The sequence below is a fragment of the Mobula hypostoma genome, chromosome 6, assembly GCF_963921235.1.
Source record: "Mobula hypostoma chromosome 6, sMobHyp1.1, whole genome shotgun sequence".
Classification (NCBI taxonomy): Eukaryota; Metazoa; Chordata; class Chondrichthyes; order Myliobatiformes; family Myliobatidae; genus Mobula; species Mobula hypostoma.
In genome coordinates, this window is record NC_086102.1 from 185,627,421 (window position 1) to 185,647,785 (window position 20,365).

General features: G+C 45.6%; 1 protein-coding gene across 1 annotated transcript; it reads right to left on the reverse strand.

Annotated features, from left to right (window-relative positions):
• Positions 1 to 16,644: 16,644 nt before the first annotated feature.
• On the reverse strand, positions 16,645 to 20,365 carry dbi (diazepam binding inhibitor (GABA receptor modulator, acyl-CoA binding protein)). The gene is made up of 4 exons (XM_063050154.1): positions 20,211 to 20,365; positions 18,346 to 18,463; positions 18,193 to 18,255; positions 16,645 to 16,949 (listed from the first exon to the last, which is right to left on the reverse strand). The coding sequence occupies exons 1-4, from the start codon at positions 20,217 to 20,219 to the stop codon at positions 16,873 to 16,875; spliced, it is 267 nt and encodes an 88-aa protein (XP_062906224.1). The 5' UTR covers positions 20,220 to 20,365; the 3' UTR covers positions 16,645 to 16,872.

Here is a 20,365-nt window from a genome sequence, read left to right on the forward strand (position 1 = left end):
GCTGTGTGGATGTGTGTCCTTGCAGTAACTGAAATGCTCCCACGCACGTAGTGCAGCTGGAATTTGCTTTTATATGATGTGCCACACAGTTTATAGGCAGTTGTGGTAAACCATATATATATGTTGTAACTCGGTTACCTGTCTGGACACACACCTCTGCTGACTGCCCCTGTGGCTCCTCCCACAGACTCCTGTATAAAGGTGTTCGCCTTGCCCCTCCCCCTCAGTCCGGGGGCAGACACTCATTGTGGAGGTCGTATTGTACAGTGAATAAAAGCCTTTCAGTATTTTACCAAACCTCAGTCTTTTGGAGTAATTGAAGGTGCTTCAATTTTATTCGCTGTACATTTTAAAACATGGAACAGGCTCTGAGACCAGACAAATTAGACCTCGATCCGCAAACACCTGATGCTGGAAACGCTTTCGAACTCTGGCTGGCCTGCTTCGAAGCGTATCTAGAGGAGATTAAAGCGACCGACCCCGTAGTGAAGCGCAGAGTTCTACTCTCCAGGGTCAGTCCATGGGTCTATTCACTGATCAGAGACCAGCCGAACTACGACGGTGCAATGAACGCACTCAAAAGACAATACCTGCGGCCGATAAACAGCGTCTATGCTCGGCACCGTTTAGCGACATGGCAACAACGGTCCGGGGAATCGAGTGCTGAGTTCGTCCGGGCCCTATGGACGCTCGTGCGGGCCTGCAATTGCCAGGAGCTGATGGCGGCGCAGCATGCAGAACTCCTAGTGAGAGACGCCTTCGTCACGGGGACCAGGTCAGTGTCCGTGCGCCAGCGGCTGCTGGAAAAAGCCGATCTTACCCTAAGTTCGGCGATGGAGCTGGCTGATACGTTGGAGGCCGCTCTGCATAACTCCGAGGCTCTCCAGGCACGCGATCCCCCGATGGCCTCGTGGGCGCCGCAGACCCCGCAACCCGCCGGCGAATTGACCTCAGCTGCCGCCAGTCGTGAGTCCGCAAAGTGCTACTTCTGCGGACTGGAGAAGCACCCCCGGAAACGCTGCGCGGCCCGACAAGCTACCTGTTCCAGCTGTGGAAAGAAGGGCCACTTCGCCAAGGTCTGTAAATCAAAACCGCGAGCGGGATTGAGCAGCGCTGCGTGCGAGACGTGGGGGGTCGCCATCTTCCCTGCACACTGCCACCACGTGCGAGACATGGGGGCCGCCATCTTCCCTGCACGCCGCCACCACGTGCAAGACATGGGGGCGGCCATCTTGGTCGGCGCCACCTCCCACCGCCTACGACCAACGGGTGCTCACGGGCCACCCCACCGCGCCGGACCAAGACAGCGACCCCACCCTGGCTTCCGTGACCCTCGACCAAAGCGCTCCCCACAAGCTCGCAAGGTCAATGAAGGACATCCTGGTGGAGGGGCACAGGACAAGCTGCCTGTTTGACACAGGCAGCACGGAGAGTTTTATCCACCCGGCCACGGTGCAGCATTGTGGCCTCATGATACGGCCGGTAAGTCGGAGGGTCACCATGGCCTCCGGGTCGCATACAACAGACATCCGGGGGGGTTGTGTAGCGACACTAGTGGTGCAGGGCACAGAATATCGGGACTTTAAGTTACTGGTCTTGCCTCAACTGTGTGCCCCTGTGCTGTTGGGGTTGGACTTCCAGAGCCACCTGAAAAGCGTGACAATGAAGTATGATGGGCCCCTCCCGCCAATTACTGTCATAAATCCCCTGTTTTGTAGAGATATGTCACGTACCCCGCTACTGACCACACACACACACCGACCCGCGCATCCCACCCAACATCATGCCAACTGCCACACTACCGACACCACTTGCGGCCTCTCCACCCTCAGGATCCCTCCCCCACCGCTGTTCGCCAACCTGACCCCCGACTGTAAACCTGTGGCAACTAAAAGCAGGAGGTACAGCGCGGGGGACAGAGCTTTCATTAAGTCGGAGGTGCAGCGGCTGCTCAGGGAGGGGGTCATTGAGGCAAGCACAAGTCCTTGGAGGGCCCAGGTGGTGGTTGTTCGGAATGGGGAGAAGAATAGGATGGTCGTGGACTATAGCCAGACCATCAATAGGTTCACGCAGCTCGACGCGTACCCTCTACCCTGCATCGCGGATATGGTCAATCAGATAGCACAGTACAAGGTGTACTCGACCATAGACCTAAAATCCGCTTACCATCAGCTCCCCATCCGCCGGGAGGACTGCCCTTACACTGCCTTCGAGGCGGACGGCAGGCTTTATCAATCCCTGCGCGTCCCCTTCGGTGTCACGAATGGTGTATCTGTCTTCCAGAGGGCAATGGACCGGATGGTGGACCAGTGCCAACTAAAGGCCACGTTCCCATATCTGGATAACATCACCATCTGCGGTCACAACCAGCAGGATCACGACAACAACCTCCAAAACTTTCTCCAAGCGGCCAAATCTTTCAACCTCACCTATAACAAGGACAAGTGTGTATTTGGGACCACCCGACTTGCTATCCTTGGGTGTGTCGTGGAGAATGGAGTCATTGGCCCTGACCCCGACTGTATGCGCCCCTTGTTGGAACTCCCTCTTCCCAATACCCTCAGAGTCCTCAAAAGGTGCCTGGGCTTCTTTTCATATTACGCCCAATGGGTCTCTAACTATGCAGACAAGGCCCGCCCCCAGTCAAGTCCACCACATTCCCCCTCTCTGCCGAGGCCCACGCGGCCTTCAACCGCATAAAAGGGGACATTGCCAAAGCAGCAATGCATGCGGTGGATGAGGCCATTCCCTTCCAAGTAGAGAGTGACGCCTCCGACTTTGTGCTGGCTGCTACCCTCAACCAGGCAGGAAGACCAGTGGCGTTCTTCTCCCGTACCCTTCAAGGCCCTGAAATTCGGCACTCTGCGGTAGAGAAAGAGGCCCAGGCCATAGTGGAAGCTATAAGGCACTGGATGCACTATCTCACTGACAAAAGGTTCACCCTGCTAACTGACCAGCGCTCAGTCGCATTCATGTTTAATAATCAGCAGCGGAGCAAAATCAAAAATGATAAAATTCTGAGGTGGAGAATCGAACTCTCCACCTACAACTATGACATCATGTACAGGCCTGGGAAGCTCAACGAGCCCTCCGATGCCCTATCCCAGGGAACATGCGCCAGCGCCCAGATCAACTGGCTATACGCCCTACATGTAGATCTTTGCCACCCGGGGGTCACCCGGCTTTTCCACTTCGTGAAAGCCCGGAACCTGCCTTACTCCCTTGAGGAGATCAGGATGATGACCAGGGACTGCCAAGTCTGCGCAGAGTGCAAACCGCACTTCTACCGACCCAAAAAGGCACCACTCATCAAGGCCACCCGCCCCTTTGAGCGACTGAGTGTTGACTTTAAGGGCCCCCTTCCCTCCACCAACTGCAATGTGTACTTTCTTAACGTAATTGACGAGTACTCGCGGTTCCCCTTCGCCATCCCCTGCCCCGACACCACTACCACGTCAGTTATAAAAGCCCTGCGCAAGCTCTTCACTCTGTTCGGATACCCATGCTATATCCACAGTGACAGAGGGTCCTCGTTTATGAGTGACGAGCTGCGCCAATATCTACTGGCTAGGGGAATTGCAACCAGTAGGACCACGAGCTCTAATCCCCGGGGGAATGGACAGGTGGAGAAAGAGAATGGCACAATGTGGAAAGCCACACTCTTAGCCCTCAGGTCAAAGGGACTGCCGGTCTCCCGCTGGCAGGAGGTCCTTCCCGAGGCACTCCACTCCATCCACTCCCTGTTATGCACCAATGCCACCCCTCATGAGCGGCTCTTTTCTTTTCCCAGAAAATCAACCACTGGAACCACCCTACCAGCTTGGCTGATGTCCCCGGGGCCAGTGCTGCTCCGGAAACATGTGAGGAGCAATAAATACTCCCCGATAGTCGAGAGGGTTCACTTACTTCATGCGAACCCCCAGTATGCCTACGTGGTTTTACCTGATGGGCGAGAGGACACGGTCTCCATCCGCAACCTGGCGCCCGCAGGAGCTCCGGGCCCCTACCCTGAACACTCCATGGTGACTATTGACCCAGTCCCCACCAATGTATGTACCTACAAGACACCGTGCACCCCAAACCCTATACAGACACCACACGACACTCCCATACCGGGCGCGACGCACACGCACGAGGGATTACCGACGCCTAACGTGCTGGCACCTGAAGTCAGGCCGGAGCCAGCACAACCGCCATTGCCGGTGCTACGTAAATCACAGCGACGGACTCGACCGCCTGATAGACTTGACCTGTAAATATACTTCTTGTAAATATTGTCAGTCACTTCACCCTGTGGGACTCTTTTTTAAAAAAGGAGGGGTGAATGTGGTAAACCATGTATATATGTTGTAACTCGGTTACCTGTCTGGACACACCCCTCTGCTGACTGCCTCTGTGGCTCCTCCCACAGAGTCCTGTATAAAGGTGTTCGCCTTGCCCCTCCCCCTCAGTCTGGGGGCAGACACTCACTGTGGAGGTCGTATTGTACAGCGAATAAAAGCCTTTCAGTATTTTGCCAAACCTCAGTCTTTTGGAGTAATTGAAGGTGCTTCAGCAGTGTAGAACAAAAAGTCCTGCTCAGGGCAATGTTTGGTCCGCTCAGCTGTGTATATAAAAAAAAAGAACATTAAGTGCATCGTTGGTCAGGCTGCACTTAAAGTTCTGGTCCTTGGCAACATGTAGTTCTAAAAGGGCAGGCTGGAAAGAGCAAGATCTCACTTAACCAGTATATCAAGAATAAGGTTCACCTTTCCCACAAATTCTTTTGAGGCATTATTGCCAATATTGGAATTGAATCAAGGTTCATATTTATATAACGCTGGTTCTTATGATTGAAGAACAATTGACAATTGTTCGGCTGCTTTATGCATTGTTCAAAGTTCAAAGGTTCATTATTAGCTAAGTATGTATGCAATATACAAATCTGAGATTCTTCTCCAGGTGGCCACGAAGCAAAGAGAAACAGCAACTCCCCCCCCCCCCCACACACACACACACACACATACACACACACACACACAAAATGACAACACAATATTAACCCCTTAGATTCAGTTCCCTACACAAAAACGAAAAACAAGAACATTGGCCCCCAATCCCTCCTCCCACCACACTAGACACAATAAGAACGTCAACCCCCAAATACCCCTCTCCTGTACAAAAAACCTAACAAAGGCGCAACAAGAACAGGAGTCCCCAAAACCCCCTCTCCCCGCACAAAAAAATGAGAAAGAACGGGCAACAACCAGAATATAAAAACCGTAAGACTGAAAACGTCCATAGGCCACAGTCCAAATTCATAAACACAGAATCTAGGTAACATTGGCTGAGCAGCAGTGAACCATCTGATTGGCCCATCACAGTTCTCCTTGGGAACTGGTTGACTTGATCAGCATTTCTGATCTGGCTATTATTCACGATTGCACTTAATAAAAAAAATTATGGCAAGTGAGAGGCCCATCCTCCGGGTACAGTGAAAGGCCACGTAGGGTCCTCTGGCAGCAGAGGGAACGAAAGGCAGGTAGCCAGTGCTGAACTCTCGCTCGTCTTCCACGTTGGCCTTGATGTTTCAATCTTCCTCATTCCTCATTCCTCAGTGAATAATGGAAGCTCATTGGCTCGCATCCCGAAGTTTCTTAAATAGATTATTAAACTGATCTGTAGGTATGTTAATGGTTTCATAAATCATTAATATACTAGATGACTATATATGGGCGCCATGGTACATAGCGGTTAGCGCGACACTATTACAGCTCGGTGCGTTCCGAATTTTGGTGTTCAGTTCTGGCACCACCTGTCCGGAGTCTGTGCGTACTTCACATGGAACACGTGTGTTCTTCACAGGTGCTCCAGTTTCCTCCCACAGTCCAAAGACCCATTGGGTAGGTTAATTACTCATTGTAAATTGTCCAGTGATTAGGTTAGGGTTGGTTGGGTTTGTCGGTGGTTGCTAGGGCGGTGGGCCCAAAGGACCATAAGGATCTACACCGTACTGCATCGCTGAGTAAATAAGTATTTTGCAAGAAGCTTGCTCACTTTCAATTCAGATCATTGTATGTTTCCAAATGTAGACTTAAACCAATTCCAGGACAGGACAGACTTTTTGAAATGGATCTGCCTATCACATCAATCCATTTTTAATGTCAAAGATGGAAAGATTTACAAGGCTGATCTCACAGAGCTCATGATCTTTAAGGGCAGATCTCAAACAATCCCCACATATACAAAGTGCAAGCACAACAACCCTTCTTATCTCTGAGTTCAAAGCAGATTGAAATCCTCCTGCTCTGATTCGAGAAGGTCACCCACTGGTCAACACCTGGCAGTATTTGGTCATATCACCAAGAAAATATCACTTATCGTATTTATGCAGCACTGACGTAAATCTATTGTGTCTTCTTCATTTCCAACAATTCTGTATTAAATTGTTGGAACATATGTCCTCATCAAAATTGAAAACATTGAAGGAATTATGGAGCCAAAAGTGGACAACAAACTGATATATCAGTGTTTTATTTTTGTTGCAAATTCAATATCAGACTAACTATTCTGCTATTTAACCTTCTGATAGTCCATTCGCAGGGTCGGAGCTTGTGTTGAAAATTTAATTTAAGAACTCAAACATTAGAAAAAGAGCTTTTTTCCACAATGCCTTGTGGACAATCCATGCTTGATCTTTTAAAAGCATAAAATACAACATTGCTTGAAAATTACTGATTCATGTCTTAAAATGGAAAGCAGTTTTTCAAACTTTAATAACTATGAGTTAAACAAGGCTGAATGGTGCAGTGATATACTTGATATCGTTTTTTCCATAAATTAAATACCTCATATGAAATATGTATGGGTTCACATATGATAAAAATACTTGCATGTTGTGGCTAAAGATAAGTTGCCTTGATTTTTACTTATAGTAGGAGTATATAAAGTATATGATGTTTTATCAAAATTGTGTTAGGCTTCAAATCAAAAGGAAACAGCTCCTCTGGTAGATCAAGGCTGAGGTCCAGCAAAAAAAATGATTGAAAAGAGATGGTGGGTGGAAGGAGTTCTGGAGGCCCAACTACTTTCCAATAGACAAGATATGAATTGATTTTCTGTGTTGTAAAGGGTGTCTGCTATCTAAATAAGCCAAAGCCCTATCAAACCTTGCCTCTTTTTTTTAACAGTTGAGTGGGCCAACTATTGCTGTGAGCCAGAAATTTGTACATGGCCTGAAAACAGCTTAGCACTTTAAACATTTTTTTTAGTAATATGCATACTATGAATATTTAGAATGAAAATGAAAAAAAAACACATAATATTGATTTTATTTGTTAATTGAGGGGTATAATGAAATGCAGTACAACAAAGAAAATCTTTCCTGTTTTGTAAACTTCTTCCAGCCGCACCCAATTCCAGCTGTGCAGCAACAGCTATGTGCACAGGAGCATTTCGGCTATTGCGTGGCCATGCAGCCAAACAGCTTACAGGGAACAGTGACTCCATACTGCTAACTAATGGAGCTGAAACGATCAGGGACAGGAAGGCAGTCAATGATTGCTTCAAGAAACACTTTGAAGGCCTCCTCAACCACAACTTTGTCCTTGATTTGAACATCTCTTATTTTGGCCTACACTTGCTGCTGGTTCCATTAAAACCAAAGTTTGAAGGTACCGTATCATATCTCAACTGAAAAATAAGAAAGGCCTTGGCATCAGACAGATTTGTACAAAGAGTAGTGGATATGGCCCAGTCCATCGCAGGTAAAGCCCTCCTCTCTATTGAGCACATCTACACGAAACACTGTCGCAGGAAAACAGCATCCATCATCAGCGACTCCTGCCACCCAGGTCATGCTCTTGTTTCACTGCTGCCGTCAGGAAGGAAGTACAGGAGCCTCCGTACTCACACCACCAGGTCTAGGATCAGTTATTACCCCTTAACCATCAGGTTCTTGAACCAAAGGGGATAACCACTCAGTTTCACTTGCCCCATCATTGAAATGTTTCCACAACCTATGGACTCACTTTCAAGGACTCTTCATCTCATGTTCTCTATATTTATTGCGTACACCCGCAAGAAGGTGAATCTCAGGGTTGTATATGGTAACATATATATACCTTGATAATAAATTTACTTTGAACTTTGAACTAAAAAATAAGAAAGCTTCATGATCTGACAGATTCCTGCTAACCTTCTGAAACTTGGTTGCTGAGTAGCTTCACTCATGCATCTAGAGATCCATCAATCTCATGTCTACCTCTAAGAAGAGATGAATAAGTAAAGGACCGTAGAGATTCCATAATTGTGACCATCTTCAAGACATGGACAAGTCTGAATGAGGTATCTGCAGAAAGTAGGGGACTCCATGCTATCTGCAGTTGTGAAAGGCACTACCAGGATCATCTCAGCTGCTTCTTCCCAATGGTCAGAGTTACTCCTGAACTGTCGTCCTGATTCTGCACACCCAGAGGCACACAGGACGTTATTCTCATTGTTGGAAAACTCAACAAAAAGTACGGCAACAAGCAATACTGTCTTTGATTCACTTACAAAAGCATATGAAAAGGTAGGCCTTACACTCAACATGTAACACTACCAACCTGCCTCCTTTGGAAAATGGTGCCTCTCTCAATAGAGATTCAAGAAGGAAATTCTCCCATATCTCAGACGCTTCCTCTTGCTGAAGATGGATGTTAGTGATGAAACTCACCATCATCTTCCATGCTCCAACTGAGAAAAGCAGGACCTCAGATCTGAAGGATATCTCCTGGTCTACGTTGCTCCTTTTGTCCATTTTCCCTCCCCACTAACCTCCCTCCTGGCACTTACCCCTGCAAGCGGACTTAGTGCTACACTTGCCCATATATCTCCTCACTCATCTCCATTCAGGGCCCCAAACAGTACTTCCAGCTAAAGCAATACTTCATCTGTGAATCTCCTGGGGTTGTCTATTATATCCGTTGCTCCCAATGCAGCCTCCTCTATATTGGAAAAACTGATTGTAAATTGGAGGAACCACTTCCTCAAGCACCTCCATTCCATCCACCAAGTCCCATTCCCATTCCTATTCCAACATGGCCTTCTCTTGTGCCACGATAAGGCCTCCCTCAAGGTGGAGAAGCAACACCTTATATTCTGTCTGGGTAGCCTCCAACCCGATGGCATGAATATCAAATTCTTCTGTTCCTCACTCTGACCTTTTACCGCTTCTCACCTACCTATCACTTCCCCCTGGGTCCCATCTTCCTTCCCTTTCTCCTGTGGTCCACTCTCCTCTCCTATCAGATTCCTTCTTCTGCAGCCTTTGAGCTTTCCTGCCCACCTGGCTTCACCTATCACTTTCCAGCTAGCCTCTTTCCCTCTCCAAACTTTTTTATTCTGACATCTTCCCTCTTCCTTTTCAATCCTGAAGAAGGGTCTCAGCCTGAAACGTCGACTGTTTATTCATTTCCATAGATGCTGTCTGACTGCTGGGTTCCTCCAGCATTTTGTGTGTCTCTGGAACTCCCATAAGCTCTGAGATATAGACTGCCTACAACAGGCACCTCATGCAACTGCCTCTCATGGCAATTGCCATTAATTTAAAATATCAAGTGACCTTATGATTAAATGTAACTCTTAGACACAAAAGAAGACCTTCAGTGAAGGGATTTATGGTTTGTACCTTATCAACGTTACCATTTTGGCTAATATATATTCTCTGTGCTTTCTGTGCTTTCTTAGTAATTTATCCCAATGCCTTAATGTTTCTATGTTTCAGCATTGTGGGTTGGGTGTCTATTTTTCTCTGGGTAGTTGATCTTAGGTCCATGTTGATCTAATACATGGAATTCTATGTTTAGCACACAGATCTTGCGCTTTCAGTGGTGTTCTGAAGTGTGGCTGAAAATTCATCAATATAGACTACTGGAGCAAGACCCTATGAGGTCAAGTCCCTTTTGAAGGCTAGACCTGCGGCTCTTAGGTCCGGGGATACCAGTCGCTACACGGAATCCAGGCGTGAACTCCGGAAAGCCATTAAGGGCGCCAGGAGGCAAGATCGAGCCAAGTTGGAAGCCCAGGCTAACCAGAGGGAAGCCAGTAGATTATGGCAGGGTCTAAATGAGATCACTGGGCGCAACGAAAAGGCTGGGAATATCAATAACTCTGGCGCTTCTCTTCCTGACGAACTTAACGTATTCTACTCAAGATTCGAACAGAAGAGGAGCGTCCCACTCCCTCCGGATGAACCGAACCTGGTGCCATCGAGATTCATCGTCACCGAGGAGGACGTTAGAAGGGCCTTCCTGAAGATAAATCCAAAGAAGGCGACGGGCCCAGATGGCGTCCCAGGACGGGTTCTCCAGGCCTGTGCAAGCGAGCTAGCTGGAGTGTTTGCTGAAATCTTCAGCTGCTTCTTGCTTCAGTCTAAGATCCCCTCGTGTTTTAAGAAGGCAACGATAATCCCAGTGCCGAAGAAGAGCAAGGTGGCATGCCTGAATGACTATCGACCTGTGGCTCTGACATCAATTGCTATGAAGTGCTTCGAGCGATTGGTTATGTCACACATCAACCACAGCCTACCGGTCAACCTCGACGCTTTGCAATTCGCCTACCGGAGCAACAGGTCAATAGCAGATGCCATCTCTCTGGCCCTACATTCCTCCTTAGAACATCTGGAGCTGGAGAGTAAAGATGCATACTTAAGGCTCCTTTTCATTGACTACAGCTCTGCCTTTAATACCATCATTCCAAGTAAACTGATTCTTACGCTCCGGAACCTGGGCTTTACAACTCAGATCTGCTGCTGGATCTTCAACTTCCTCACAGACAGGACCCAGGCTGTAAAAATAGGGGATAAGCTCTCCTCTACAATCACTCTGAGCACAGGTGCCCCACAAGGCTGTATACTCAGCCCCCTGCTGTACTCACTGTACACCCATGATTGTGTAGCCAAGTTTTCATCAAACTCAATATATAAGTTTGCTGATGACACAACAATTATAGGCCGTATCTCGGGTAATGACGTGTTTGAGTACAGAGAGGAAATTAAGAACCTGGTGGCATGGTGCGAAGACAATAACCTATCCCTCAACGTCAGCAAGACGAAGGAATTGGTTGTTGACTTCAGAAGGAGTAGCGGACCGCATGACCCAATTTACATCGGTGGTGCGCAAGTGGAACAAGTCAAAAGCTTTAAGTTCCTCGGGGTCAATATCTCAAATGACCTGACTTGGTCCAACCAAGCAGAGTTCACTGCCAAGAAGACCCACCAGCGCCTTTACTTCCTGAGAAAATGAAAGAAATTTGACCTATCCCCTAAAACACTCGCTAATTTTTCTAGATGCACCGTAGAAAGCATTCTTCTAGGGTGTATCACAACCTGGTATGGAAGTTGTCCTGTCCAAGACCGAAAGAAGCCGCAGAAGATAGTGAACACGGAGCAGCACATCACACAAACCAATCTTCCGTCCTTGGACTCACATTACACCACACGCCGTCGGATCAGTGCTGCCAGGATAATCAAGGACACGACCCACCCAGCCAACACACTTTTCGTCCCTCTTCCCTCCGGGAGAAGGCTCAGGAGCTTGAAGACTTGTATGGCCAGATTGGGGAACAGCTTCTTTCTAACTGTGATAAGACCGCTGAATGGATCCTGACCCGGATCTGGGCCGTACCCTCCAAATATCCGGACCTGCCTCTCGGTTTTTTTGCACTACCTTACTTTCCATTTTTCTATTTTCTATTTCTGATTTATAATTTAAATTTTTAATATTTACTAATTTTACTATTTTTAATATTTAATATTTGTAATCCAGGGAGCGGGAAGCGCAGAATCAAATATCGCTGTGATAATTGTACGTTCTAGTATCAATTGTTTGGCAACAATAAAGTATAAAGTATAAGACTGCAAGCATGGGCATTTAATAGTTTAAGCAATGGAGGCGAGCGACGGACAGGTGTTCAGCTTGCTGCTCGGTAACGTTTACTCATCTATGCGTAGAACTAGGGCTGTGGCCTGCAACTAACAGACTCCTGGATTGGCTGCAGTTGATGACTGGCTTCCTGCCTGTGAGCTCTCTCTCAGCCCTGAATGTTAATTGCTTACTTTTGTTGTTTCCACAATTTGTTGTTTTTTATTCTCTGCACATTGGGTGTTCAGTGTTTTTTTTTAAATGGGTTCGTTTGGGTTTGTTTTGTAACTGCCTGTAAGGAGACGAATCTCAATGTTGTATATAATAAACATACTTTGTTAATAAATGGACTTTGAACTATGGATAAACTGTGTTTATATATTTGTATGCTCAGTGTCCAGTAAACTGGATAAATCATTTATTTTAAACTGTTTGACTATTACTTACTGATAAAGAGATCCCAGAAGTGGAAATCAAAATAGACAAGTTTCATGCATGAAACACTTGACTGTAAACAAAATGCAGTGTTGCATGTATAATTTGAGGACTCTGGAGGTTCTACAAGTAGTCACATTAACACATAGAAGAAAACTGTGTGGTGTTTCATTCAGGCAATGAACCGTGACTTGCATCTCTAATCACAACTGCATCATGGGTCTTTGAAACAACTGTCCTGATGACAGCCGGTAAACAACAACAGTAATGTTAATATTTTAGTGTAACAGTGCTCATCATTGTAGTTGAAGTGATATGCCAATTTCTGTATTGTTGAGCGTATGCTTATAAAACCTCTATTCCACACATCATGAACAAAAGTACATTTCAATATCCAATTTTATCTTAAGTATGGTTGGATTTGGCCCCTAGTTTTTTATCTATTTATCAAGACACAGTGTGGAATATGACCCTTCAAGCTGTGCCGCCCAGCAATCCCTCGATTTAATCCTTGCTTAATCATGGGACAATTTACAATGACCAATTAACCTACCAACCAGTCCATCTTTGGAGTGTGGTGGGAAACCCACACAGTCATGGCGTGACCATACAAACTCTTTACAGGCAGAGACAGGACAGTTGAAAACATGGGACTCTTCTCATACGCATGCTGAGCTTGTCAATTTCATCAACTTTGTCTCTAACTTCCACCCTGCCCTTAAATTCACTTGGTCCATTTCTGACACTCTCTCCCCTTTCTTGATCTCTGTCTTCACCTCTGGAGATAAACTGTTGACTGTCATCTTTTATAAACCTACTGTTTCCCAGTTATCTTAGCTGTATCTCTTCCCACATTGTCTCCTGTACAAAATGTTTTTCCCTTTTCTCATTTCCTTCTTCTCCATCACATCTGTTCCCAGAATAAGCCAAGATATCAGAGATGGAAAGGAAAGCCTCATCCTGGGAACAGATGTCCTCCTTCTTCAGAGAAAGGGTTTTCCCTTCCTCCACCGTTGATGCTGCACTCACCCGCATCTCCTCCATTTCCTGGTCATCTGCACTCACCCCATCCTCCCACAGCCTTAACAATGATAGAGTTCCTCTTCCCCCACCCCATGAGCCTCTGCATCCAAAACATCATCCTCCACAACTTCCACCATCTCCAAGGGGATCCTACCACCAAGCATACCTTTACCTCCCTCCCCTTCTACTTTCCACAAGAATCGCTCCCTCTTTGATCCCCTCGACCATTTGTCCCTCCCCACTTATCTCCTTCCTGGCATGTACCTGAAAGTGACAGAAATGCTACGCCTGCCTATTCACCTCCTCACTTACCTCCATTCAAGGCCCAAACAGTCCTTCCAGATGAGGCAATACTTCACCTGTCACAACACGCTGGAGGAACTCAGCAGGTTGGGCAGCATCTGTGGAAAAGATCGGTCGACGTTTCGGGCGGGAACCCTTCGTCAGGACTGTAGAGGGAAGGGGCAGAGGCCCTATAAAGAAGGTTGGGGGAGGGTGGGAAGGAGAAGGCTGGTAGGTTCCAGGTGAAAAACCAGTAAGGAGAAAGATAAAGGGGTGGGGGAAGGGAGGCAGGGAGGTGACAGGCAGGAAAGGTGAAGAAGGAATAGGGGAAAACACAATGGGTAGCAGAAGGAGGCGGAACCATGAGGGAGGTGATAGGCAGCTGAGGGAGGGGGCAGAGTGAAATTGGGATGGGTAACGGGGGGGGGGAGGGAATTACCGTAAATTGGAGAATTCAATGTTTTGTATCTCATGCCTGATATAAGTGAGGGAGGTGAATGACCATGCTAATAGGTGTTCTTGATTAGTATCGAATAGAAATCAGTAACTAGTCAACATTTCAGGCCAGAACCTGTCAACTACTTATTCATTTTCATAGATGCTGCCTGACTTGCTGAGTTCCTCCAGCATTTTGTGTGTGTTGCTCTGGATTTCCAGTATCTGCAGAATCTCTTGTGTATGTCCCTTTAGTGAGTTTCAAAACTCAAACCCTTAGCATTATTTGAGTACTAATTCAGTACTTGACTTCCTGCTGCCTCAGAAAAGCATCCAACGTAATCAAAAACATCACGCAACTTCAATGTATATGACCATAGCACGGGAGCAGAATGGGCCATTTGGCCCATTGAGTCTGTTCTGTTATTCCATTGTCTGATTTACTACTGTATCTCTCAACCCCATTCTCCTACCTTCTCCATGTAATCTGTGACTCCTCTTACTAATCTAGAACCTATCAACCTCCACTTTTAAATGTAGCCAATGAATTGACCTCTACAGCTAAAGTAGCAGATGGATTATAGTGCAGGGAAGTGTATGAGAAGGAATAAAGGCATAGACTATTTTCTAAATGGGAAGAAAATTCAAAAATCAGATGTGCGAAGGGATTTGAGTCATCATGCACGATTCCCTAAAGGTTAACTTGCAGCTTGAGTCTGTGGCGACTCAGGGCAAATGTCTGAAGGCATATGCAACATCAGCACCCATTTCAAGAGGACTATCATACATAAGCAATGATGTAATGCTGAGGCTTTATAAGGCATTGGTCAGAGCACATGGAATATTGTGAGCAGTTCTGGGCCCATTATCAAAGAGATGTGTTGGCATTGAGGGGGTCATGAGAATGATTCTGGGAATGAAAGGGTTAATATGTGAGGAGTGTTTGACGGCTCTGTACTTTCTGAGGTTAGAAGAATGGGCGGGGTGGAATCTTATTGAATACAGTATTGAAAAATCTAGATAAGAGTGTATACGGAGAGGGCATTTCCCGTAGTGGGGAGTCTAGGACTATAGGGCAGAGTCTCAGAACAGAGGGATATCCATGTAGAACAGAGATAAGGAGGTATCTTAGTCAGAGGGTAATAAATCTGTGGAATTCATTGCCAGTTAGCTGTGGAGGTCAAGTCCTTATATTTAAAGCAGAGGTTGATAGGTTCTTGGTTAGGTCATCAAAGGTTACGGGGAGAATGCAGAATGAGGTTGAGGGGGTTGGTGGAATGTGGTGCAGACTCAATAGGCCTTAACATGAAAGCAAAAGCAGTTCTGCCTCATTTGCATACCTTCCTCCACCATCTGCATGTTTCAGGAATACTTATTAGCACAAGAGATTCTGCAGAGCTGGAAATCCAGAGTAGCAACACACAAAAAGCTGGAGGAACACAGTAAGTCAGGCAACATCTACTAAAAGGAATAGAGTCGACGTTTTGGGCCAAGACCTTTCACCAGTACTGAAGTGCATTACTCTTAATTACTAGGGTGCATAAAGCTAAAAGGGAAGACAAGCCAATGATTTTACCCGCAAACACGAGATCTGCAGATGCTGGAATTTCAAGCAGCACACATAAAAATTGCTGGTGAACGCAGCAGGCCAGGCAGCAATTTTTATGTGTGTTGCATGATTTTACCCAACTATTTGACCACCCTACACCCTGAACTGCAACAACAGGGGAATTTTCTCCTAAAGTTTCAAAGATGTGTGCTGATCTCATTCCTTTGTTCAAGATGAGTCATTTTTACACAAAATATTTAGACTTTTCCCATGCAAGTATCTTTACTGCAAATTTGTGATCTTACCGTGCAGTAACAGCTTTCCATCCATCCCATGCCTTTTCTTAGCTAACTTATCCCCCTGCATATTTTTGGTTAAAAAGTAATAATCCTTTACAGTCAAAAATTACGTGACACATGCCATTTTTGCAGGGAACTAAAATGGAGATGACTCCTCCATGGAATGTCTCATGTCCGGCTGCAGGAAAGTTGAGTATGGGTTCAGCAACCCTATTCCGTAGGAACCGAAACGCCAACAGAAGCTCCACATCCTCCTGAGAGAAGGACCTTGGCCTAGAAGGTGGGTAACACCCGGGGACACAGGCCCAGGATAGGGGACTCTGGCGGGCTGCTGTTGGTGGCCTATGCCCCTGTAGGGCTGATGACTACAGAAAATGGAGTTAATCAGTATGTCATGGTAGTAAAGGGAACAGAAACTAAACCAAAAAAAAAAAATCGCTCACTGAACTACCCATCCTACCAACTCACTTCCCATTCCTTTCCCAAAAATTGGTGTTCATTTTAAACATCTTTCCTCCCTGTTTTTAGAAACCTGAAATGCTTGCAGAAAGGTCAATCACTACTTCTAAAGACTAAAAAGCCACAGAAGAACTGCACCTCATCTGGTTGCACACTCTAAATTAGTATGGAAATCATTTTGTTGAAGCAAAATGAAAAACTTCAAATGCCTGTAATGTTATGATTTTTTGAAGTATTCCATAGCCAAAACAGACAGCAATAAGTAATAGTTGAAACCCAGTTGTGATTTTATTTTTCTTAGGTTTATTGTAAATCCAGATTTCCAATTCTCAAGTATGGCTAAACATTAGTAAATATTATGAAGAGACGTGTAATCGTATCAAAGTAATCATACCACCATTAAGGCAGTCCTGTTTAGATAATATCTCAGTAAGATGAAGATAAAAAATTAACTGTGTTTATTTCCTACAATTCCAAATAAAATGTGCCACTTTATTAAGGCCACAAACTATTCCATGCCATGTTTTTCTTTCAGCTCTTGAACTTTTTCAATGTAATTCTTCATTGCATTTTCCTTAGTTGTACCTATTAAAGGATAATCAAAGAATTAAAATTAACTACCTTCTATGCATTAAAAATTAGCTTATTTATTTACAACTAAGTTGAGGTTTTATAAAGCACTGGTGAGGCCTCACTTGGAGTACTGTGAGCAGTTTCGGGCTATGATCTTTGTCTATGAAAGATTGTGCTGATGTTGGAGAGGGTTCAAAGGCGGTTCAGGAAAATGATTCTGGAACTGAAAAGCTTGTCATATGAGAAGCATTGATGGCTCTGGGCCTCAACTTACTATAATTCAGAAGAATGAGGGGTGACCTAATTGAAACCTATCAAATGTTGAAAGGCTTCAATAGAGTAGATGTGGAGAGATTGTTTCCTATGGTGGGACAGTCTATGACCAGAAGACACGGCCTTAGAATAGAGGGGCGTCCTTTTATCACAGAGATGAAGAAGAATTTCTTTAGCCAGAGAGTGGTGAATCTGTGCAACTCGTTGCCACAGGCAGCTGTGGAGGCCAGGTCATTGGGTATATTTAAGGCAGAGGCTGATAGACTCTTGACTAGTCAGGGCATCAAGGGACACAGGGAGAAGGCAGGAGATTGGGGCTGCGAGGGAAAATGTATCAGTCATGATGAAATGGTGAAACAGACTCGATGGGCCAAATGGCCTAATTCTCCTGCATCTTATTGTCTAAGTTTTAATTTTATAAATGGAACCTTCTTTTCAATGCAATTCTAAAAAAAATGTCAGTAGTAACATATTGTATTATAAAAATGCAAATGGAAATGAGCTTGCTCTATTTAATTAAATCAAGAATCAGAATCTCAGTGCAAGAATCTCCAGTCTTGATCACCAGGAAATTAGAAAAATATGTCCACCCCACATGAAAAGGCCCAAAGCATTTCTGATTTCATCAACTTAGATAGGTGGTTCAAACATCCTGTTATAATTTGAGGTATAACTTCCATCTAATCTCTAATGAGAGGTTCTACCACTATAACTGCCCACTGTGACAGCTTGGAAATTACAGCAGAAACTAATACAAAAACATTAAATTATTGGTTTACATATGTTATACTTAATTACGTACACAGGGTAGTTCTAAATATTACTAGCTACTCTCTTAAGAGATTGTAATTTCAGTTTCTGATTAGTAATGTTAATCCAATTTAGAAAAAAACTAGTGAAGTTAGATAGATGTTCTATGTACTCTACACTCACTATTAATTATACTAATTAGGAGGCTTTTGTTTAGCTGTACAATACAAACCCTTTTTTGCACTCCATGCATCCCACTTGGCTTTCCCTTTCAGGTCAAGCATGCCTGGGCGTTCTGGAAAAATAAAATAAAATAATATATAAAAACTGAACAGCAATCCCCACTATAAACTGATTTTGGTACTGAGTATGATTACCACCCGACCTGTATTCACATCTCCAACAGTTGCTTGTTTGTAGAGACCATAGATGAGCAACATGTCTTCATCAGATGGTTTAGTTTTGAGACGTTTGACTTCTTCTGCCGCCTTTTCAAAATCAGCCTAAAATGGAAAAAAATAAGATCAGAATAGATCAAAAACATCCTTGGGACATGATCAAAATTTGTCATCCTGCTCAAGAGAGTTATGTGCACTCTACTAGTTCCAATAATATACTAGATAAACTCAGGGTTAATGAAGGCAATAGTAAACTTCAGTAAGTTTGCTGTATCAACGTGATCCAAGAACAACTGTAACCTCTTTGTGAATGGTACATTTGAAATTGGGAGGTGGGGTGGAGATACATCCTTACCAAAGGGGGGGGGTAAGGTATTCCTTCCCTCTGCTAGCCTATAGGCTACCCTTAGGCAAAGTGTAGCACCTGCTTAGTCCCCACCCCACCCCCTACCCTGGATCAAGGTCACGTGCAGCCATGGGACCAGGTGGTGGATGGCCGTATGAGTAGCTGGTGCATAAAAATGGCACAGTAGTGTAGTAGTTAGCACAACGCTTTACAGTACAGACAACCCAGGTTCAATTCCCGCCACTGCCTGTAAGGAGTTCATCTGTTCTCCCCCATGACCACTTCCACTTCCTCCCACGCTGTACTGTTCTATGTTCTATAGTTTTTTTGGCTTTCATCTTGTAATATTTGATTATAAAGCTTCAACTAGATCAAAGTTCCCACCCTAGCTCAACATAAGTAAACGACAAAGATTAGGGGGTTTTAATTAAAGCTGCCTTAAGATTAACACAACTTTGGTGATGCCACACAAAGGCGCATCAGGTTATAATTAAATGCTGTTCTATCAGTCAGCATCAACTCCAACAACCACCTGTGCCCATCACAGGAGTGTTTTCCTTCACTCTCAGAGGATCTGAAGACAGTACACAAATGCTCTTTTGTATCCCGTGTTACACTCAGAATGATCATACCAATTGGCAGACGTGGCCCAATCCATTCAGTGCTACCAGTGGACACACACCTTTGCCATCCATCAACTTTCCTGTTGTGTAACTTCTCCAGCCGTTTCAATAATCGACCAAAAGCATATCGTGCGATGATATTAAATAAACAAATCTAGCTATTACATCTCTACCGACAAGCTCTGAGAATTAATTATTTTTCTCGATAATTTCAACGAAGTTAATTATAGGCTCGGTCATTTTAAACGTTGTAAGGCAATTGGTGGAATTTCCACCAGTGTAACTTCCTGAGTTAATAGTCTCGAGGTCGTTGGTCAATGTCCTGAAAAAAGTTATCCTTCGGCATTTATTTTACAGCACAAATTTTAAGTCTGGTCTTAGCAAACCCCAAACTAGAAACGCCAAGAGTTTGCCTGTCCATTGTAAGATTTTTTTATGCCCTTTCCTTTCTGCCTGCCGGCACCGCATGCTTCCTCTGCAATCAATGGACTCTTTACCACCTCGCCCATTATACAGTATCTCAGTAACAAAGGCAGACATTGGAGATTGCGGAAATCCGCAATGAAGACCCAGTCTTTCCCCCTCCCTGCAGTCCCTGTGCTCAGCCGAATGCGGCGGCCCATGCTCAGCCAGCGAACTGGCATCATGTCGGGGTGCAGGTTCAACCCCGGGTCCCGTCCTAGCACCCAACGCTGGGAGCTCAGTGCCGTGATCGGAAGGGTTGCGGCAAGACTCCGCTCACTCATTCAGAACACCACACAAAGCGGCTGGCTCCCCGGTTCGAGTCCTGCAACCCAAACTTTCCTCGGGACCGAGCCGATCCCTTGGAATATTTCACTCCCCATTCAAATTCCCACCCCCACCCCAGCACCTCGCACGTTACCTGAGCCATTGCTACCGCGGTAGTCGCTCCGCCCAGCCCTTGCCTTTCGATCACGCCGCTTCCAGTACAATCTCAGCGCCAACGCTGATTGGGCGATGCGGGAGCACCGACTAGGTCGGCGGAGCCTTCCCGAAGCGCGGGGGCCCCATCCGGAT